Below are 23,084 nucleotides of genomic sequence, written 5' to 3'. Positions count from 1 at the left end.
GAGCAGGAAGTGCGTGGGGACATCTTGCGCCTGTGTTTGTGGTCCTAAAGCTGGGAGTCCCTGCCTACACCTGGGCTGTTACCTCAGTTTGTTTCCAGGGTAGTTTTATGTTGCAAAGCACGGAAGAGGTTTCAGGCCCAAGAGAGCCAGAGCTGGGCAGGGCGCACGGGGGGCGGGCGGGCAGGGTGTTGTCTATGGAAACGGGAGAGGTATTGACCTCTGGTGTGCTCACTCTGGGGGTAATTACCCCAGTAGTTGATGGGTGGATTTCCTCCTGGTGGCTTTGCAAGGGTGTCAAGAGGCCATGGACACCCTGTGTGTGTGTGTGTGTGTGTGTGTGTGTGTTGGGGGGTTGCATACAGGCAGTACCAACCTCTGAGCTGCTTGTTCCCGGGATAGTTATCACGGGGTAGTTAGTAGTAGAGAGGGAGATATTTGTGCCTGTGGAAGAGGTTTTTTGGGGGGGAAGGGATGGGTGAGAAGCAAGAGTTGTGTGCTTACCCTGGAACAGAGTGCTTACCCTGGAACAATTACCTCAGTAATGCCAGGAAGGGTTTTGAAAAAAGTGTTGCTTTGAAGAAGTTGGGACGGGTGATTCAGCGGCATAAAGCAAAAGGCAGGTGGTGTTATAGATAAGAGATCAGGGTAGCTATTCCAGGGCAGTGATCAGAGTCGTTCCCTCAGCAGAGGCAAGAAAGGAGCTGTCCGGGTCGGTCCTCTCAGACAAACTGGGCAAAGCACCTAGGGAAGGGAGGCAATTATTTCAGGGTAATTACCACAGATATGGATGAGGTAGGTTTTGTGCATGGAGGTCAGGCCAGACTGGAGGTAAGGGAGCAGGAATTGGGGCAGATAGTCCAGGGGGGATGAGCAGGGGCAGCTGGCAATTTCCTGTGTAGGGAATGGGAGCCAGAGCAAAAATATGTGGGTTAATAATAATTACAGGGTAATTACTTCAGGTGGCTCTCCTGTCCAGCTGTCAGCTCAACGGCACCTGGGTGGGAGTTGTCTCAGGCAAGCTGGGCGAGAAGGCTGGAGCATTCAAGGCAATTACCTCAGGGTAATTAACTCAGAGGGTCGTTGACTGGATTTTCCCCTTTGCATTGGCTGCTCTGCTGGCCTTGGGCGCATTTTTTGGGTGGGGGGAGAAAAGGCTTTGGAAAGGGAACCAAGGAGGAGAAAGCTGGGGTAATTACCCCAGATATAAAGAGACGTTGAAGTGACTACCTCACAGGCGTGGTGAGAAGGCCATCGACTACCAGGCTCCTCCTTACTGGAACTTCTGAGGTCGGGCAGTGAGAGGCATCTATCGGGGGTAACTAACTCAGGGTAACTACCACCGGTTGCAGCATTTCCGGAGTGGCCGTGCTGTGGCAATTTAGGCAGTGTCCTCTGCCCTGTTTTTCTCCCAAAGGTGGCTGTGTTTCATGGAGAGATGGGGGGTAACTCTTTTGAGACAGTGGCAAAGAGAGTTGGGTGGGACAGTGCGCCCCCCCCGTACTATGTGGCGAGCGGGGGGCACTTTCCCTACCTTGGAAAGATTATGTGGGGGTGACCTGGAGCAGCTGCTTGGAGGCTGCTTTTGCGGGAGAGGGAGACCCATTCTGGGTTTTACTCCGAACTTTAACCGAGCTGCCTGAGGCACAGATGCCCTTTTGAGTCCAGTGCTGTCTCCTTGCACGCTTCGGAATAAAACTCGGCATGGATTCCCAGGGTGACAGAGCAGGGAACACGGGGACAGGAGTCTGTCGGTTTTGAGCGAGACAGAAGCGAGGGAAGGTCTGGGGTAACTACCTTGGAGTAAGGCCAGAAAAGGATACAGAACAGGGATTGGAGATGTCAGACAGGCCTCGTTCCCCTTGCTTATAGGGCCGTGGGATGGCAGAGAGAGAGAGAGAGAGAGAGATGGGGTAACTATCCTGGAACAACGATAACAAGGAGATCACTGCAACAATTAGCCACCTCACTTAGGGGGTAGCGAGGGAGGGACTGGTCACCCACGGGTCATTCAGGGGCTCAGGACCACCTTGAAGGACAGTGACCCGAACGGCTGGGTGAATCCTTTGATAGGGTTTACAAAACACTCTCAGCCACAACCTGTGCTGTGCTAACGAAGGGCTGGCGGGTGGCCTGAGGTAATTAGCGCAGGGAGCTCGTGGCGAAGGATGCGTGGTAGGTTCGGGACCCTCCGCGGTGGATTTTGGAGAGGGTTCCTCCTGCACTGCAGGGAAAAGGTGGCGGAAGAGATGCGAATTCGAGGCAAGGACCTCCGTGTCGTCAGGTGCTTTCCGAGAGAGGGATGGTGAAAGTTTCAGGGAGGCATGAGGAAGACCTCAGAAGGAAGCGGTAAAGCTTTGGACCTGAGGACTAGAAACTTGACCCTTTACCCCCTGGGATCCTGTTTCCCAGAAGGAAACACTCATTTTTCTCTCCGCACTCTCCGACCTCTTTGTTGTCTGAGTCCGAGGACCCTCCATGGGCCAAATCCACGTGGCAATAACGTCCCGGCGGGATCAACGCAAGGGCCTGGAAATGCCAATTTTACAAGAAAGGATGGAGAGATGATCGAGGGACGGCCCTTGAGGTGTCTATGAAAGGGAGGTTGGCCCATTGCAAATGCTTGGACATGGATAATGCTGTCCCAAAATCGGTCACAAAAGCAGCGGCACCCACGCGGGCCCCTCCATTTGCGCCGCCTCCCCCCTCCGCAGGGACACGGCTGGGGGGAGAACGTGGATCTTTGAAGATCTTGGAGGCTTGGATGGAACGCCGTTTGCATCCGGGCCCGGGATGGTGTGCTTTTCTTCCGTAACTTTGTCCCAAAGTTTAATTCTCTCCCCATTTCGTGGTTTTCCCTCAAGTAGACCTGCCCCCAAACTTCCATTTTCAGGATCTGGAAAGGGAAGAATCATGTGCTGTGAAATTAAGGACCCAGGAAGGTGATTCCAGGCTTTTTTGTGGGGGTGTTTGGGGGGAGGGCTGTCATGTTTCTGTTCACCCTTCTGGAATAATTTCAGGTTGTTGTTGTTGTTGGTTTTTTGTGTTTTTTTTGTTTTTTGTTTTGGTGGCTTTGTGGGGGAAGGAATAGCAGTGAGTGGAGGAAAAACTGAAACATGGGTTTTGGGGTTGTGTTTTTATGTCTTGGAAAGATGACTCTGCAGAATCGTGGGAGGCTGAACGCATATAGGATCCAAGTTTGTAGGAAGAAGCCTGAACTGCTTGGGGGGGGGGCGAACCTCTGGAATCGGGAAGGGTTTCCGAGAGAGGGGCTGGGGTCAACCTCCGGTGGGGGAAGAGTCGCCCGGCGGAGGCCCCAATCCTGATGGGCCTCGCTTGTTCTGAAGTAAAAACCACCTTCAGGATTGTCAAATCCTGTTAAAAAAAACGGTCGAGCGGCTGGAAGTGAATCCCGGGGGAGGCGGGGATGCTTGCCTGAGAGGTTGGGTCCGGAGATGAGAAGCCCAGTCTCCTTACTCCAGGGCGATGGGCTTTGTGGTTCCCCATTTTTTATAAAAAACCTATTGATTCCACTCCATTCATCCCGGCCGTTCTGGGTTTGGTGGAGGGTTATAAGTGGGTCCCCCGCCCCGAAAGTCTGCTTCAGATACAGCCGGGTATGGGGGGAAATGGGACCCTTCCTTCCCCGCCGGGCAAGGGAAGCTTCCAGAGAGGAAGCTGGGCTCCATAGTGGCTCACGTCCTTTCCCTAACAACCTCCCTGCATGGAACGGTGAGGCCATGGACTTTGTAGTCCTTTGGCCTACCGTAATTTGGCATTGCCAGAGGATCACGCTGGGCAGCTCCGGGGGGGTCGGGCGGAGGTCTCTCTGGCTGCAGCGTCTGAGGCTTCAAATCCCCCACGAGGCCCCCTTTGAGAGGGGATGGACTGGATGATCCTTGGGGGTCCGGTCCAGCTCTGCTGTTCTAAGAATGTGGTTATTATCAGCCTTAGAATAATGACGATTCTGGAGCTACCACTGTCAGTACAAAACCAGATTATCCCAGTCAGTCATCCTTGGGTTGAAAACGCCTGATTTTCCGAGCGCTGTTGAATGTTGCTGGAAGGGGGCTGGCGAGTCCCTGGAGAGGGTCCCGGTGTTCGCTCACTTTCCCCCCATGCCTCTCTCTGGGGGGGGCACCAGGACCTCCCTGAACTGGTGTCCCCAACAAATATACTGGGCAGAATTCCCTGGAAGAGACAATCAGGCTGGGAAAGGCAGCAGGAGAAGAAGAAGGCGAGATGGAGAGACCCCCTCAAGGAAACCATGACTTTTGAGTTTGCAAGGGTGCTGGGAAAGGGAAGCCTTTATTATTGGTGTGTTTGGGAGGCCGAGATGTAGGGAAGGGAAAAGGTTGGTGAGGTGGGGGGGGGGGATTGTCGCTGTGCCTCAACACTTCCAGCATGCTAAGATTGCACAGGGCCAGGTGCGATCAGTGACTTTGGCTTTCTAGGATTGGGGGTGACCTGGATTCCCCCCTCATCACAAGAGCAGCAAGTAGGGCAGGGGGAAATGGGGCTTTGCTCCAAGCCCCCCCCCCCAGAAATCGAGCTGCGGTTGTCGGGGTGTGCCGTCCAGCCACTCCCGATTCCTGGCGACCCCAGGCAAGGAGCACTCTCCGCAACACCCCATCCTCCGTGGCCGTGCTGAGCTCTTGCAAGCTCAAAAGTCGTGGTTCCTTGAGGGAGTTGACCCATCTTGCATGACGGCCTTCCTCTTTGCCTGCTCCCTTCTGCCTTTCCCAGCAGGATGGCCTCGGTTTCCCCAAGAATCCTGCCTTTCTCGCCACCTGTCCCAAACATGACGACCTCGTTTTCAGCCTTTCTGCCTCCAGGCTCAATTTGGTCTAGGACACACGCACACGCACACGCATACACACACCCTTCACTTTTCTGGCTGCCCACGGTGTTTCTCTGCAGAACTCTCCTCCAGCAGAAGTCAGTATTTTTTGGCATAATATATGCTTCTTTGGTGAGCAGGCGTGATGTTTGGGATGATGCTGGCACCATGAGGTTGGGAGTTCGATTCCTCCCCATCACCCACCCACCCCCCGGCCCTCCTTGACAGGGCTGGATTGACTCCCTCCGCCTTCTTTTCCCTCCGACCAAACCTGCCCAGTTCTTTCCGTCTCTCTTCCTCCTTCCTATAGGGCTCCCGTTTCCAGTCCCCTGATCCTCCTCCTCCTCCTTGCCTTCCTCTGAAACCTGCTCCAGTGGGTCAAGGCCCTTCTTCCCACGTTGAAATGCCCTGGTGGACCATGTGCCGGTCTTTCTCTTTCTCTCCTCTGGCCTGTCCTCCCTCGCAGGGTTGTGGGGAAGAGATTTCACTCGAGCAACAATGGGAGCTCATTTTTAAAAAATAAAATAAAATGTGGGTAAAGAGCTCTGCGGTTCTCGGACCACATCTAAAAAACCAGCCAGGAGTTAGTGATATTTTTGCGGGACCAGTAAAATAGATCAAGCCGGCAAAGTTTTGAGTCCGGCAGGGCCCGTCTTTTGAGCTGGCTCTGGCAGAGAGGAGAGGAACCAGAAAACATTGCAGATGGCCAGGAAATCTTTAAGGGAGAAGGTTATGGCCTGTGCATGCTGTGCTACGGCAGGTGACATTTTTCATGGGGAGACGACCCTGGTGCCCTTCAGAGGCCATGGGGAGGGGGAATCATCTGATTCCCGGGAGCTGAATGGCGGAACACTAAAACATCTTTTGTTTTTTGAAAAGGGAGGAGACTGGAGCCAGGATTCCCCAAGAGAGAGAGAGAGAGAAACCTATCTTTATTTTCCATTTCCCACCCAGAAAAAAAAAATCAATGTATTGCACATCAGAAACTCTTTTTCGTCCTAGTGGTTTTTCAAAAAAATGTGGGGTGTTTTTGTTTTATTTTTATTTTTTTGCAGAATGAACACAGGGCACCTTGGAGAGACCACGCTGGTTTGAGACCGTCTTAAAAAACCCGAGCTGCCGGTTCTCCTTCCCTCCTCCACCGCTCTGCGCGTGGGCCTCGATTCCCAACCCTCTGCCTCTTTTTTTCCAGATCTCAGAAAACCCCTTTCTTCCCGGGGTGGTTCCAGAAGGGCCCCAAAAATCCCTTTTTCAGAAGGGGAAAAAAAAAAGAGGTTGGGGAGAGGGAGAGAAAGAGGAAAAATAAATGGCCTTTTCTTTGGGTTTTCCGAGCCAACGTGTCCCTTTCGCCTCCTCTCCCTGTCTCGCTCTTCTGCTTTTCACCCTTGAAAGGTGACAGCGAGTGGGAAGGTAGGAGGAAGAGCCGGCACAGAAGGCAGCTCGTTCCCCTGGCTGAGCAAAGAAAGAAGTCAGGGTTTCGTGGGGGGGGGTGTCATTTTGGCTGCTCAGGTGGTGGATTTCTTCTGGTGGGGGGGGGGAGAAAAAGAAAGGGGGGCGGAAGAGAAGAAAACCCATTTTTCTCACCCTCTTTCTCCCCCCCCCCCAATCTTCTCTTGTATTCCCCCACTCTGAAACTGGCAAGCCCAGGAGGAAAGAATGGGTCGGGGCGTCCCTTGATTTCAGGGGACCGATGCACGGCATGATCCCTTTTGCAAACCTTTTGCAAAAACTCCATGCTCATGGTGGGTGTAAGCACGGGGGGTGGGGAGGTCTTTAGCAGGGCTTTCCGGCTGTGATTCGGGGATCCTTCCCGTTTTCATCACCCCCTTTTTCACGAGACCTTTTTTTAGAAACTTAAATAAAGGGTGTGTTGGCGTCGCCTCTGACTTTGGGCGAGCCCCTGAAGGAGGGCTCTCCAAAACCTCCCGTCCTCCAGGGCCCTGCTCGGTTCTTGCAAGCTCAAAAGTCGTGGTTTCCTTTATGGAGTCAGTTCATCTCACATTGGGTGTTCCTCTTTTCCTGCTGCCTTCCGCCTTTCCCAGCAGGATGGCATTTTCCAGAGAATCCTGCATCCAGAAAGTGGTGATTGGAAATCCAAGAGTGTGGATGATCTCGATTCTGATCTCCCACAGCACAGGGTTGTAGGTAAACATCTTTTCAAAGTTTCTTAAGAGTTCTTATCTATACCGTTGTAGTATCCTTGGAAGTGGAACGGGAGCAGACCATGAGGGGGGCGATGTTCCTTATGGGGCAATTGTTATTTGGAACCCGAGAAAATGCCAGCCTTTGAAGGCCTTTGGCCATTGGGGCTAAGCCTACCTTGCAGGGCTGTGTTTTGTCAGTTGTTGAGAGGGTAACAGTGGGCCGGGGGGGTGGTTTAAGAGCGCCATTTCGGTTTGTGGAAAGGTGGCATGGAGACGGGATTGGAATTAAAAAGACGACGGCCCTTCCGACCGCAGCTCCGCGAAACTGACTCTGTGGCGCTCTGTGCAGGCTCTGGAACCCTGCTCTTCCGATGCGAATTTTGGACCCGCTCGTTTTAGGAGCCGGAAAACAAACAAACAAAAAACACAGGAGATAATTCTAGGTGAAGTTAGTATTTCCTGGTGTCTTAGATCGCTTCTGGGAAAATAACGGCCAAGTTCCTGTTGGCGATTAAACCGTGTGAGGTTCATTGTGGGGGTGCCTGTCGTGTTAGGAAGCATGGGCTTTATTAACGCTGACTGGGTGCAGGGAGGCGAAGCCGCAGGTCCGACCCAGCCACCCTCATGCTTCCCACTTGAGAAAAAAAAATACTTTTAAAAACACTTTATTGAAATCATGAGAGGGACCTCTCTCTCCTCATCTAGAGAACAAGAAGGCCCTGAGTCTCTTTTCCAGAAATAGCAAATTTTCTAAAGTCTTTCTCTTCGGCAATAGCATCGGATTTGTTTCGACAGCTTTTGCGGTGAGCACGGCCCATGATCTAGTCTCGGCCAGTTCCGCCAGCCAGCTGGCCACTTTCCCGGTTGAATATTCTGAACAGGCCATGCATCTGAAAACGAGGCGAAACGCCCTGTGTCCGGCCAAGGTGGCGGTGGAGGATGGGGGTCGGAGTGAGCAGACGGCCGTGTGTCCTTGGTTGACCTTGCTGTTCCGACCTCGAGGGTGGGACGAATCTTTGTCCGGGCCTCTGAGAGCTGGCATTGCATCGGCTGATGTCTCCGAGGATCTGAAATTCAGACCGGCAACATCTTTGGTCATCTTTCCTCGTTTTGTCATCTCTGTGGCTTTGCTCGGATGGAACGCTTGCCATCTGGAAAGTCATGTATTGGGGCCATAAAGGGTGTTTAAAAACAAGACGCGGCAGGCAAAATGCTGGTCTAGGCTGCTGCTTCTTGCCTGCTAGGTTTCTGTTTGTGGGGACTCCTGAGTCTTGGTCTGACCCACCATCCACTCCTCTCCCCACTGCTTCATGGAAAGCTTTAACAAAGTCACATTGGGCAGAAGTTCCTTGACGTTGGCATAAAGTTCCTGTAACATGCTGCGGTCAACTGCAGCTAATTGACGTGGTTCCAGGGCATGTCTCGGGTCCTGCCCAGTTGCACCAGCCCCGTTGCACAAGCCCAGTTGCATCAGCAAGGGGAGCTCAGCAGTTTGGCAATTAGCAGCAATTAGCCCAATAGGATTCTGGCCATGATCCTATGACTTAATGTGCTTTTTCATTTCTTTTGTGGCGAAACTGTTACTTTGTGTTACTTTTCATAGTTATCGTATAAAGGTAACTTTTGTAGTTGTAGTTTAATCGCAGTAACATTTTTATAGTTATATTTTGGGGTTACTAAATGGCAGAAATGAAACTTTTAGTTACTTTTTATGGTTATCTTATAACTGTGCCTTTTATAGTTGTAACTAGACAGGAGTAACTATATAATTGTTATAGTTACAGTTTACGGTTACTACATGGTGGAGTTGTAGCTCTTTGTTACTTTTGATAGTTATCACTTTACCTTTTATAGCTGTAACTCAATAAGAGTGGTCTCAAAATAGAGTGGTCCAGCCGCCTAGAGTGGTCCGGCGGGCCAGATAGGCGGGGCATAAATCAAATAAGTAAGTAAGTAAGTAAGTAAGTAAGTAAGTAAGTAAGTAAGTAAGTAAGTAAGTAAGTAAGTAAGTAAGTAAGTAAGTAAGTAAGTAAGTAAGTAAGTGTAAAATTTGTAGTTCATTTCTTGTGATGGGTGTCGGGATGATGTTTAGGTAGATGAGAAAAGATTGCATCTTAGACCCTCGACGAGCATCTTGGGGTATTGTGATAAGTGTGTGTGTGTGTTTGTTTTTCAAGTAAATCACAAGTAACTATTTTAGTTACTCTCAGGAATCCATTCTCTCCTAGTAAAGTTAAATTTGTTTCCTTATTTAAAACTGTAATTACTTTCAGAGGCTGGCTATTGGCTTTTCAAATTAACTTTTTTACCTCCTTCAGCCAGGCGGGTTTAACTTGTGAAAAAAGCCAGGTTCTTAGCCATTTCAGCTTAGCCAGTGAAACCGTCTCTATGCACTGCTCTTTATCTATCTATCTGTCTGTCTATCTGTCTGTCTATCTATCTATCTATCTATCTATCTATCTATCTATCTATCTATCTATCTATCTATCTATCTATCTATCTATCTATCTATCTATCTATCTATCTATCTATCTATCTATCTATCTATCTATCTATCTATCTATCTATCTTTTTTTAAAGTGCTGTGCCGTTAAAAAGTATTATTACAGAGCATCATAAAGGATTCATGTCAAGCTTTTTCACGGCCCCGTTAGAAAATCTGATCAGCGTAATGGAATCCATGTTTGCTGTTCCTCTCCCCACCCTGGCCTGTTACTCTGAAGATTAAAAATTAATTCACCTTTAAATGGCATCTGTTCATGTCCAGGTTGGATTCAGGGACCTGCCCGAAGAGCCTGTGGTTTTCATTCAGGCTGGGATGAAGCAGCCCCGAAAGATCATTTGAATGGGGACAGATGTTAAATTATTGGGTTTCCCCCCCAAGCTTATGCATCATCATCCCTGGATGTTGGGGATGGGGGGCAGCGTGGGGGAAGCCTTGGACCAGGCCATAAGGAAATGTTGAATGCCGTAAGAGCAAAGATGGAATTATGAGGCAGGATAAGCCGGTGGATCTTATTAGTGCTCTAAATCTAATTGAAAGGGGAAAATTCAGGGAGGAGAGATGCGATAATAAGCGCTCCGGGCAAGAGACGTTTAAGAGTGTTTGTTAGAATCGGAAAATGCACGTAGAATTCTCAGGTTGCTTTGTGTGTGTGCGTGGTCAAAGTGGCACCATCCAGTAGTGGTTGGTCTTGTTTTGGAGACTCCCACGTGCTATGTTCCGTCAAATACGCTTGCATTTACAGTAGGACCCCCATATCCACTGGGGATTGGTTCCAAACCCCCTGTGGATACTGAAAACTGTGGGATAATAACAAATGCTATACAGTTGTGCCTTGCTTAACAATTACCTTGTTAAACGATGAATCCGCTTGACGGTGAGGTTTTTGTGATCACTTTTGTGATTGCAAAACAATGTTTTAATGGGCAAAATTCACTTCCCGACGATCGGTTCCCTGCTTCGGGAACTGATTCTTCGTATTACGACGATCAAAATAGCTGATCGTCGGGTTTCAAAATGGCCAGCTGCTGTGTAAAATGGCTCCCCGCTGTGCTTTAGGATGGATTTTTTGCTGCACAGGCATCGAAAAATGGCTGCCCTATGGAGGGTCTTCAATGGACGCTGAGGTATTTAGCCCATTGGAACGCATTGAGCGGTTTTCAATGCGTTTCAGTGGGCTTTTTTATTTCACTTGACAAGGATTTCGCTCTACAGTGATTTCGCTGGAACGGATTATCCTCGTCAAGGGAGGCACCACTGTATCGGTAGCATGGTAAAAGGGGAAAAAGTTTTGTTTACATGCATTACCAGAACTGGCCATGAGAGGGTGCCAGAGGCCATGCTATGTATTCTATAGTAGCAAGCATTCAAAGCATGGTTCCCACTAGTGACCAGTTCTGATATTACACATGAAAATAGTTGTTTCAGTATTTTTTTTCCCTTTTAATATTTTTAATATTTTCAGACTATGGATAAGTGAAACCATGGATACTGATCCTGCCGATATGGGGGTCCTAATGTATCAGTCATTTTAGAATCACAGAGCTAGAAGGGACCCTAGGGGTTATTGAGTCCAGTCCTTGTCAGGGAAGTGCAGTGGGGAATTTGAACCCCCAGCCTCTGGCTCCACAGACAGATGCCTAAACCTCTGAGTTATCCAGCAGTTTGCTGTCATAATCTGTTTTTCCTCCTGGGAGGCCTCTGGGAGGACTGATACAAAGGAAACCAAGGAGTTGTGTGGGCTCAGCAGGGGATAGGTGCAGGATCTTCCCAGTCCAGTACTCTAACCTCTATGCCCTACTGCCTCTGCACCTATCATAGGATTGGCCCCAGAGAGCACCTCTTCTGTGTGATCCAGCCCTTCAACCATGCCTTTTGTTCCCTCGGTTGAGCTCTACCACTGAACAGTTCTCACTTTTAACTGCGGATTCTAAGCATGGGGAGCACTGACTGGCTAACACCCGTAATGTCATGAACTCCCCATTCCCTCCATCCTCTGAGTTATTCTGCTGCTTTTTAAAAAATAGGTTTAAAACAAACAGAAATAAGGAGGACAATGATTGTTCTGTGTAAGGAAGTAAATGTACATCAAGTGATTTGAAAAAGGAATCAATTTAGAGAGGCCAACAGCTCAAGCTGAGAGCTAACAGGCATTCAGTTCACCAGCAAACCATGAAGCTGGGGTGGGGGGTGGGCGGGGGGAAACGGGCCCCTGCGGTTGATGGAACAGCATTTAAAATGTCTCATCATCCTTTGCTGTCAGCTTGATGGCTCTTACTGCTTCTCGGTTCATTTTAGAAGGGCTCAGAGATGTTTTTTCCCTCCCACATTTTTTTCTGACAGGTCCGAACCGAGAAGGCGTTGAGGGCATGGAGTTGCCCTTCATGTAGATGGGTCTTGATTCTGTCCCTTGGGATTCACTCGCGCAAGAGACTCGAAGGGCAGCTTAGCCTTGTTTAAATGCAAAGGGAGCCTTCATTCAGCTTAATTCCATGCAAAGATTTTTTGCCCTGCAAAGCTCAGCTGAGCTCTGTATGAGGTACAGGAGGATCCCCGTGTCCATGGGATCAGTATCCACAATTTCCCTTGTCTGTGCTCTGGAAAAAATTTAAAAGAAAAGAAAAATCAGAAATATGCATTTCTGTGCTGTAATTTCCAGAACTGGGCACTTGAGGGCGCCAGAGACCATGTTGTGTATCAGGTTTACTAACAGTGGTTTTTTTGCATGGAGGCTTGGAATTGATGGGGAATCCTACTGTATTTAAAATGTTTAAATGTCCTCTTATTATGTATCACCATGGTTTCTGAACAATGTGGGAGACACAGAGTGAGTCAGAGGTTCCCAGTATCTGTTTTTTGGGAGAGACCAGACCAGGACGCCCAATTGCATTCTGTTTTACCTGTAGACCGTTTTCTGTATCCCTTTGTGTGGTTCCTGCTCCTCACACAATTACGTTTGTGTTGCCATCAGTTTGCTGTTATTTTTATTGTCGTTCAAGAAAAGGCACCGTGGCTGAAAATTTGGCCCTTGCATTTGGGACCCAACTGAACGGCGGATCTAACGGAGGAATTGGGGCTCTGCCTGCAGCTTCCCCCAGGATCTCGGGGTTTCCTCTTGACCCATTAAGAGCCGGAAGGCCATCCTCTGAAGGGCCTTTTAAAAATTATTTAAAACAGGACTGTCGCCTCTTATAACCCACCCCCTCCAACCCTGATCGCCTCTCCCCAAGGAAGAGGTGATTGCTAGGAATAATAACAGATTTGCTGCAGAATGAGCGGGAACTTGGGGTGGGAGAAGAGGGGGAGAATTTGTCTGCCGGGAAAAGCAAAATCGTGGCAGTCGTTAAAATTTCAGCACCCAGCTTTGAGGAAAATCTCCCCCCCAGCAGATGATGAAGCAAAAAGTGGCAATGGGGGGGGGTGAATCAATCTTTCAGCATAGACAGATCATCTGAGTTTTCCTGAGGATCGCAATTTTTTTTTCCAAAGCACAGAAACGTCACAAGTTTCTGGCTCTTATGACTGCCCAAAGAAGATGGCGATCATCTCAGAAGGTAATATTTGGGCGCCTGTGTGGGAATGTTCGTTCCGTTCCATGTAACAGACCAGAGCCTGGGGAACTCTCCTTGGTGCTGAACCTCAGCCATCCAAGTCTCTCTCACAGAGACCCAAGACTGTTCCCAAGGGAATGGCCGGAAATTTATGGCCACCCTCCTGCCAGTTTCCCATCATCCCTGGCGAGCATGTGTTGGGGGACGATGGGAAATGGAACCCATTTCCAACATCAGGCGCCTCACAGCTTATCATGATGGGGGATCCATTGAGCCTCCAGAAAGCCCCCGAGCTGAAGCTTACCGTGAAATCAGTGTCACCCTCTTCAAGGTGTTGTATCAGGCTGTTAGGACCATTTTGTTTTCCGGAGAAGAGAAGCCCCGAGAGACGTTCCTGGAGGCGCCCTCCCCGAGCACCGACTTGGCCCACCTCCTTTCCTCTCTGGGGCTGCTTTCAAAATGCTTTGGAGATGATGTCTAGGAAGAGCGAAAGCCTTTGGCTGTGCATTATTCATCCGGCTCTTAAGTGCTTCCTGTGTTTTTCTAGGGGTCCATCCATTCTGGCTCCCGGTATTCTCCTCTTTGCTCCTTTGTCTCCCAAAGTACAAAAGCCCCCTGGGGCCGAAGCAGAGAGACCGAAGGCCTCGGAGGCTTCAGACTAGGGCTCAGGAAGAGGTGGGTTCAAGTCTGCACCGGGCCCTAAAATGGGCTGGAGGACCTGGAACTGCTCACTGTTTCTTTTGGACTGAGCTACCTCACAGGGTGGGGGTGCAGAAGAAGGAGCAAGATGGAAATAGAGACAGCGACACCCTAAGCTCACTAGAAGTAAAACAGAATATAAAATTTAGTCACCCACAAAAAAGTTCACAAATCTGGTTTTCAAACGATGGTTCTCTCTCTCTCTCTCTCTCTCTCTTTTTTAACCTGCCTCTTCCCAAAAGCTCAGGGTGTTCCTTAGTTGAGGGTGGGGAGAGATGGTTAAGAATTGGACCGTTTGGGTTTTAGCCTCCTCCCAATCATCATTCTAGACCTCTGAGATGTCCTGGATCTGAAGCTGCCTCCCCTCCGGGTCTGACGGCCCCACTGTTTGAGGAAAGGCACTCTGCACATGCTCAAGCCCCTGGGAGCTTTTTCAGCACAAGACAAGTAGGGGCAAGGTTGTCAGCCATAAATCCTGGGACAGCTGAGCTTCGACTCCCTCTGTGGGATTTTTCCCCGCCTGCCCTGTCATTCCATTCCTTTCTGTCGAGCCATCGTTTCAGCCCTCGCCAGAGGCCAAACCAGACCGAGGCTGAATCCAGGCCCGGCCGGAGGTCCTCCTTCCTCTGTCTAGAGAGGAGCCTCGGCACCTTTCGGGAGCAAGACGGTCAGGGGAGAAGGTGGCGCGAACCCTCTATGCCTGTGAGGGTCAGGGGCTGCAGAGAGAACGTGGCCAGCCGACGGCCTCTGGATCTTGGCACCCGGTCCCTCCGGTCAACCTCTGCCTGTGTGACACACACACACAACCCAGGGGACCTTGGCTTTTGGAACAGCCCCCCCTTCCCTCCTGCTTCTCTTCTCCTCGCCTGCAGTCCCCTCTTCCTTCCCTCCGGCCTTCCCCCAGGGCCTCTCTGCCACCAATGTCATTTTGAACACTCCTTTCTTGGCTAATGCGTTGTCGGGCATCTCTTTACTCTTCCCTTCTTTCGATCCTGCCCTGCCTTCCACAATGGGCGGCTGCCTTTGGACTCCCCTCCTCTCTTTTTAGTGATTGCTTCCACTTGTGTGTTTGCTTCCTTCCTTCCTTCTTTCCTTTTCCTTTCTTCCTTGCTTCCTTTTCCCTTCCTTGCTTCTTTTTCCTTTCTTTCCTTCCTTGCTTCCTTTTCCTTTTCTCCTTCCTTCCTTCCTTTTCCTTTCCTTCCTTTTCCATTCCTTCCTTCCTTTATTTTCTTTCCTTCCTTTTCCTTTTCTCCTTCCTTTCTTTTCTCCTTCCTTCCTTCCTTCCTTCCTTCCTTCCTTCCTTCCTTCCTTCCTTCCTTCCTTCCTTTCCTTTCCTTCCTTCCTTCCTTCCTTCCTTCCTTCCTTCCTTCTTTTTCCTTTTCTCCTTCCTTCCTTTTCTCCTTCCTTCCTTCCTTCTTTTTCTTTTCCTTCCTTCCCTTTCCTTTCCTCCTTCCTTCCTTTTCCTTTCCTTCCTTCCTTCCTTCCTTCCTTCCTTCCTTCCTTCCTTCCTTCCTTCCTTCCTTCCTTCCTTCCTTCCTTCCTTCCTTCCTTCCTTCCTTCCTTCCTTCCTTCCTTCCTTCCTTTTCCTTTCCCTCTTTTTCCTTTCCTCCTTCCTTCCTTTTCCTTCCTTCCTTCCTTCCTTCCTTCCTTCCTTCCTTCCTTCCTTCCTTCCTTCCTTCCTTCCTTCCTTCTTTTTCTTTTCCTTCCTTCCTTCCTTCCTTCCTTTTCCTTTTCCTCTTTTTCCTTTCCTCCTTCCTTTTCCTTTCCTTTCCTTTCCTTTCCTTCCTTCCTTCCTTCCTTCCTTCCTTCCTTCCTTCCTTCCTTCCTTCGTTCCTTCCTTCCTTCCTTCCTTCCTTCCTTCCTTCCTTCCTTCCTTCCTTCCTTCCTTCCTTCCTTCTTTTTCCTTTTCTCCTTCCTTTTCCTTTCCTTTTCCTTTCCTTTTCCTTTCCTTCCTTCCTTCCTTCCTTCCTTCCTTCCTTCCTTCCTTTTCCCTTCCCTTTCCTCCCCTTTCTTCTCTTCCCCTAAGTACGAACAATTTCTGTCATCACATGAAGATATGCAGAAAGATCTAATGATGAAGGAAGTAGTAAGTAGAATATATAACATTTTGGAACAAGACGAAAAAGAATGGGGAACAGAAGGTTTGAAATTAATTTGGGAAAATGATTTAAAGACAGAAATTAAAATAGAGGACTGGATAAAAATGTGGAGGATGAGAGTTTTAATACTGTATTAATGTTGATAAGAATAAAGGAATCTTTTAAAATCTGTTTAAGATGGTATTTGACTCCTGTAGAATTGAATACAATAATCAGCATACCCTAAAGCTTGTTGGAAATGTGATGAGAAAATTGGTACGTATTATCATATGTGGTGGGATTGTAAAAATGTTAAGAAATTTTGGAAACTAATTTTTAAGGAAACATGTGATATATTTGGAAAAGGTATCGAATTTAATGCTAAAATTGCTTTATTGTCAATTTTTGACAAAGCAGATTTAGATTATTATTCGAAAGAATTTATCAACAATTTTATGACAAGTGCTAGAATATTAATAGCTAGGTTTTGGAAAGACAAAAATGATATTAAATTAGAAGATTGGTATAGTGAAGTATGGGACATCGCATTAAATGATAAATTGACTACAGAACTCCAGATGAAAAAAGGGGAAATAAGTTCTAATATTTTTATGCTATTTGGGGTAGATTTGTTGAATTTGTATTAGTGAAAGGAAAGGGGAAAGCCTCTAAACAAAGCAAAGCAAAGCAATCCATACAATTTTACAAAGGAAATTTGCAATAAAAATTGTTCAATGGGGTCCCGTCGGTATGGGGTGCATGTTAGAATGTAGTCTCAAACAGCAATATTTTTTGTATTTTTGTTGTTGTAATTGTTTTTGTTTTAATAAAAATTTAAAAACAACAATTTAAAAAAATCCTTCTCCTCCACTCCGCACCCCTGCCTTCATTTCCTGCCTTCTGTCCTCCCTTGCGCTTCTCCCTCCAAATTGCCCGGAGGAAGAACTGGACAAATGCAGACATCAGGGTCCTTTTTTTGGAGGGCAAGGGGGGGTGAGGGGTTGCTTTGGCCGCCCTCCAAGGACGCAGCCCGGCCTTGGCAGCTGCCCCCTTGGGATCCGGCTGCCTGCCAGGTTTGGCTCTTCACTGGCGCAGGAGGAGGAGGAGGGAAGGAAAGAACCGGCGGGCCAGCTGAAGACAGAGATCCAGACCGTCAAAAGGCCGGGCCTCGCCTTCCCCATCTGTTCGATGGCTTCCAAAATTTGCCTCGCCGAAGCCGGGCCGAACTGGTTTTGCGAGAGCCACAAAACGGAGCTGAGCCCCCTTAAGGAACAGATCACAGCCCGCTTTTTCTTTTTAAATAAAGAAAAAATGCAAATTCTAATCTTTGAAGTATAGAGGGGGGAAAAAAATTTCCCGGCATGGAAAGAGCATTGATTTCTGTCCCCACAGTGTTATTCTATGATGCAAATTGAATCATGCAGAGTTATTTTAAATTTCCTGCATCCGCGGGGACTCGAACCCATGTCCAGCCAACCCCACGTAGGCCAAAGTACAGCGATCCATCTCAGGAGGCATGACAAAGGCAAGCGAAAATGGCCGGGAGGGGGAGGAGGTCTCGGTGTGTGGAACGTGAGAATGGGCCTTCCCTGTTGGTTTGAGCATCTTTGGGGGCGAGCGGGTGGAAGTGAACCCGGTCAAATACACACGTGTGTGTGTGTGGGGGGTGTCACAGATTCCGGATGGGCAGTCGGGAAATTCTCCTTTACGTTGGGGGGGGGGCATCGGGAACCTCAAAACTTCCTGCTGAATCCAGCCTCTCTCCCCCCCCCCCCTGGGAATTTATCTTATCTCAAATTTCCCGCATGTTTCCCCTCAATTACTGGTGGATTTTAAAGCTCAAACAGGCGACTGTGGCAGGCCCTCCGCGTGTCACTCTCTGGAAGTATGTGGGTCCTTGAATCAGGCCCCGAGGCGGAAAAGGATTTCCCCCCCCCCTCGGCTTATCCATAAACCTCATGGTGGTGGCAAAGGACGAGGGGCGCCCCCAGCCTCAGGAGCAGTCTATCCCTAAAATCCAAGCCACTGGGAAATTGCAGGAAATGGAGGCTGTTAAGCTTCGGTTCTGCTCTTGGGGTTTCACAGACTTGGGCTGGGAAGTCATGAGGCTGGATTAAAGCAAATTTGCTTGCTTTCTGGATCATCCTAACCCCCCCCTTCCTGGTAACCCCCTGGATGGGATATTTTTTGGGGGGGAGACTTGACGGGTGCATTGGCTGCTTCCCTGAGGTCATAGCTGTGCGCCGGTGACATTCCTACCAGTCACTGCGACAACATTCCCCACGCAAGCTGCTCTCAATGTCAAAGAGTGACAGTTCTTTTCTTCCCTATTTCTAAAAAATATATATTTAAAAAAATCCCGGTTTCATATTTGCATGTGTGTTCGACGGTGATAGGAAGGAAGAAGTTTAACATTTCTTGCCATTTCCTGCACACACAAAAAAAGGTACGATTGTGGGAATTTCAGGCAATGCCTCTTTCTAGATTGGAAGGAAATGTGATTTTGCTTTTAAAGAAAGGGTTGTCCCAGATATTCCTTTTGGGGGGACCCCCTTGATTCCCCCCCTTCCTTCTCCCGAGACCTGAAAAGCCTCCCGGGGTCATTCCACCTACGGGGGGACTCTGATAACAGAAAATTCCTAGTGGGATCGGATGTTTATCCGGGCGAAGCAGCCCCGGATTGTCGTCTTTAAATCTTAAAGATTTTTTTTTAAATGAATCGGGGTGTCGAGGCATTGAAGCTGGTGTACCCTCCAAAGCCTGTAGATTTTGGGGTCCTGAGTTCAGATCTTGCTCGGCCACAAACCTTGTATTTTGCTGCTCTTTCCATCGTGAAATGAAAGCTCTCGATCAGGGAGTGGTGGAAGACGGTGAGAGCAGATGTGGAGTGGCTATGAGGAAAGGCAGCGAGATATATCAACACACACGTTCCTTCAGTTTCCTTTGGTTATCTCTTTTTATTTGCATTTCTATGAGCTCAGTATGTACTGTATTTATTTAAAAATATTTACATGCGGTCTAAAGGATCCAAGGCAGCTTATAGTTTTAAAGAATAAAGGAAGGTTACAATAATAAATTATTTATTTATTATTGTAGCCTTCCTTTATTCTTATTATTATAAGTAGGAGAAGCTTGAAAAACAGGTTTTAAAAAGGGAGATTTTGAAGAAGCCTGATGGAAAGGCTGATGTATTTTTGCTCCGGTTACTTTAAGGCATCAGGTCTCCTTGCTCCGTTCGCAGAACAGCCCTGCTAAGTAGGCCAGTGTGAGAGATGGTCTGACACCTACGCCACGCGTGGCGGTCCGGTTGGATGAACGAGCCGGCGCCGATGCCTCTTGAATAGAGGGGAAGCCCCCATCCCACCCCAGGACCTCCAGTTTGAAAGGAGTGAGGATTGTGGGATGGGAAAAACCCATCCGGGCCGAAAATCCCTGGAAAGAGTAGCTGCTGGTCAGAGCAGGCAGCACCGGCCTCCCTAGGCAGCCACTTCAACCTCCTCTAAGGGAAAGTTTCAATTTAAATTTACTGCTACAGTAATTCAGCATCATGAGGACTAGAAATAGTGTATTTTGAAGAAGGACATCTCCCAGGGTTAAGCCACTAGCTTTTGGGCAAAAACATGCAGATTCAGTCTCCTTCATTTCAGGTCAAAAGGAGCGTGTGGGAGGTTAGCTGGGAGAAACCTTCTCAGACGACCTCTAGAGAGCTGTTGATCCAAAGTGTACACTCAAGAGGGTTCATCTGCTCCATAGGGCTGGAGGTCTCTGGACGGCAGTTGCCGGTCAGAGCCAGCGATAGGAGGCCACATGGAGAAACAATTCAGCTTCAATTTTGGGGTGGTTTCTCCTGTTCTTATGCTGCTTTTTCTCCTCCTCCTCTTGGTAGGTTCTACTGGGATTTCACCATGCTCCTCTTCATGGTGGGCAACCTCATCATCATCCCCGTGGGCATCACCTTCTTCAAAGACGAGACCACGGCCCCGTGGATCGTCTTCAATGTGGTCTCCGACACTTTCTTCCTGATGGATCTGGTGATGAACTTCCGGACGGGCATCGTGATCGAGGACAATACGGAAATCATCTTGGATCCAGAGCGGATCAAGAAGAAATACCTGAAGACGTGGTTCGTGGTGGATTTCGTCTCCTCCATCCCGGTGGATTATATCTTCCTAATTGTGGAGAAAGGGATTGATTCGGAGGTCTACAAGACAGCCCGGGCCTTGCGCATTGTCCGTTTCACTAAAATCCTCAGCTTGCTGCGTTTGCTTCGCCTATCTCGGCTCATCCGTTATATCCACCAGTGGGAAGAGGTAAGAGGAGATGCCACTGGGGAGGGAGCCCAGTCTAGAGTGATTTGGATTTGGTGGGAAGGAAGTCCCATCAAGTGTTTAATGGACTCAAGAGAGAATGTTTCTCTTCATAGAATCCCTTCTTGTGTCTATGTTGGGTTGAAGTTAAAGTGTCTATGTGGAGTGGAAGTTAAAGTGTCTATGTGGAGTGGAAGTTAAGGTATAAGAGTGGATCGTTGCTATGATGTGCCATCTAGTTGTTTCTGACTTATGGTGACTCTTTGAATAAATGATATCTGGAAGGCTCTCTCATTAACAGCCCCACTCAAGTCTTACAACCCCCAGGCTGTGGCTTCCTTTATTGAGTCCAACCATCTCATGTTCAGTCTTCCTCTTTTCTGACTGCCTTCAAATTTCCCTAGCTTTTGTGGGGGTTTTTTCTATTTTGATTGTGGGGGGGGGGAATGAATTTCTGGCCTGACTTTTTCTAGTTTGGGAAAGTGTGTCTTAACTATTTTAAACTGAATGTTTGAGAACTTGGCAAGGCGCAAGCGTGGGGTCAAAGTGAAGAGGGTGGCTCCAGATGTAATCTTTACCAATTTGGATGTTTTATTTCCTCACTAAGCATGCAGGATGCAGCTCGGTTCACGTTTGAAACCCCCCGTTGCCTACTCTGGCATCCTAGAACACAAACCAGAGGTTTGGCTTCAAATGAGCTCTTATCTCTAATTGCTGAAGGGAGATAATGACAGAGGCCTGCACACCAGATGGAAAAGCCCTGGCCCATATCTGGCTCAAGGCTGCCCCCCCAATCATCTGTGTTCTCATAAGAGATGCTGCCCCACCTTTTAAAAATACCGGCATAATCTGGTTTTCTTTCCCTCTTGTAACGCTTGTTGTGTTACTCCTTTGCGATTCTCTTTCATAATGCATTTGCTGTTAAAACATCGTTTGGTCTGATGCTCTGAAACGAACAGCGGTTTCTTGCGCTGGTTGTCGTCACGTGCCATCATGGTGTTTCTGGTTTATCGGAGCCCTTTGAATGAGTGGCCTCCAGAAAAATCCAGTCATTAATGGCCCTGCTCCGTTACTGTGGGCGCGAGGCTGTGGCTTCTTTTCCTGAGTCAGCCCATCTCACATGTGGGTCTTCCTCTTTTCCCCCTGCCCCACTTTACCTCTGCTTTGCAGTAACTTAAAAGAGTTTTTAAAGTCTGTTAAATAAAATAATTACTGAATAATATTTTCCAGTGGGGAAAAGAAGGGTTTAAAGCAGGCTTGTCCAACCCACGGCCCACGGGCCGCATGCAGCCCAGGTTGGCTCATAATACGGCCCAGTGCAATGTTTTATTTTTTAAGAAATTCCAAAGTTTCAAAATTCACTGACGGTGCTTGCGGCTGGAATGTGGCCGGGGCATGTCACAACAGGAGAGGGGGAGAGAGGGAAAGAAGGAGTGGGAGGGGAGGGGACAGGGGGGGCTGCGTGACTGCATTGCGCCGTCCCCGTCAATAGGTGGACCCCCTCCCGGCCCCATAAAGCCGCCGGAGTCGAAGCTGGCAGCCTCTGCTGTTTGAGATCGCAGCTGCTGGTAAGCGTGCTTGGAGCGGGGCTGCAAAGGACAGCTAGTGGCCCAGGGAAGGTGAAAGGTTGGACACCCCTGGTTTAAAGAGTCATTTTATTAATTGTAATCATAATGTTTTATTTAGGAGAGTTTTTAAAACCCACAGTTTCCTTCTAAAAAAGGGACATGGCTGTTTTGTCTCCCATGGGTCGAAAACCTGGTTCTCAGCTCCATATTGCTTTACTTCTTTTCACGACAGCCCTGTGAGGTGGGACAGGCTGATAAAACAGCTGAGACCCCCCTATAAAGATCCTGCTACATGGGTCTCTGGAAAAAATGAACATATTTCAAGCGACCGTCAGAGATATATGTGCCGACACGGGTTTAGGCTGAACTTTTTGGCCAGTGGTTCTGCTGCACACCAGCTGTGTGCCTGTGGAACCGACTGCCTCCAGAATTGGCAGGCCTGGCGCTGAGGCCAGGCAAAGGCATTCTGGGAAACTCAAAAGCGTGGCACCGGGGCCTGGAGGGAGGGGTCAGCAGAGGGTCCCCCTCTTTTTCCGATGTAAATGAAGCATTTTGGTTCCGAAATCCCCCTCTGGGTCCTTGAAGGGGGAGCCCCGAAGGGCCGGCTTTCAGGACCCTCACTTTGATTGTTTTTAATTTTTTTAAAAATCTGCCACTAGGGAGCAAGGGAGCTTTCTGGGTCCTCAATATATAGATCCATTATATATATACAGTATATAAAAACGACGACCGGTTCTGGGAGGTCCTGGGCCTCTTGAAACCGCCCGGCCCCCCATGACCTAAGGGAGCTATGGGAAGTTTTGAAAGGTGGCTGGTTCCCTCTCCAGTGGAACCCCATGCCACTGGGAGGAAACATGTCCCATCATCTTGGGGGTAAGAGGAGGGGGCTAGGATGGAGGTTTCCCTACCGGCTCAGGTGGAAGGTTCCAGAGTTTCAGTAGTTCTCTTTGCCTGCACTGAATTTGAGTTGCTTCACAATGGCAGAGGGGCCGGCCACCGAAGGCGAACCCAGGACCTAAGCTGGTGTGGGAAAGCCCCCCACGGAAGCCCTTCTCAGACCGATCTGCCGAAACCCAGGGGCTGGCACTAGCCGGGGATGGCGGCCGGCCGTTGTCTCGGGTGGAAGGTGCCAAAACCACTCTCTGCTTCAGGCGGAGAAACGTCTTGGGGTCAACACAGCCACGTCTCCCAACCTGTCGGAACCATGCCGAGGAGGCGCGGATCCGGCATTAGGGCTGGGATGGGCCAGAAGACTTTGTTTGACTACAGCTCCCATCAGCCTTAGCCAGTGAGGAGAGATGCTGGGAACTGCGCTCCCCCAGAGTCTGGAAGGTTGTTTTCCCTTGTCATCTAAGCCAGTCTTTTCCTCTACAGGAATATTGGACAGGCGTCTGTTC

General features: G+C 48.9%; 1 protein-coding gene across 1 annotated transcript in view; it reads left to right on the top strand.

Annotated features, from left to right (window-relative positions):
• HCN2 (hyperpolarization activated cyclic nucleotide gated potassium and sodium channel 2) overlaps positions 1-23,084 on the top strand; it is a 47,953-nt gene that overhangs the window by 1,784 nt on the left and 23,085 nt on the right. Inside the window, exon 2 of the mRNA XM_072978198.2 lies at positions 19,699-20,122. Within this exon, the coding sequence (XP_072834299.2) occupies positions 19,699-20,122 (424 nt within the window). The remainder of the gene's footprint in view (positions 1-19,698; positions 20,123-23,084) is intronic.

Source organism: Pogona vitticeps, chromosome 7, assembly GCF_051106095.1.
Source record: "Pogona vitticeps strain Pit_001003342236 chromosome 7, PviZW2.1, whole genome shotgun sequence".
Lineage (NCBI taxonomy): Eukaryota > Metazoa > Chordata > Lepidosauria > Squamata > Agamidae > Pogona > Pogona vitticeps.
Note: the sequence above shows the minus strand (reverse complement) of the source record. Positions and strands in the feature narration are given on the sequence as shown.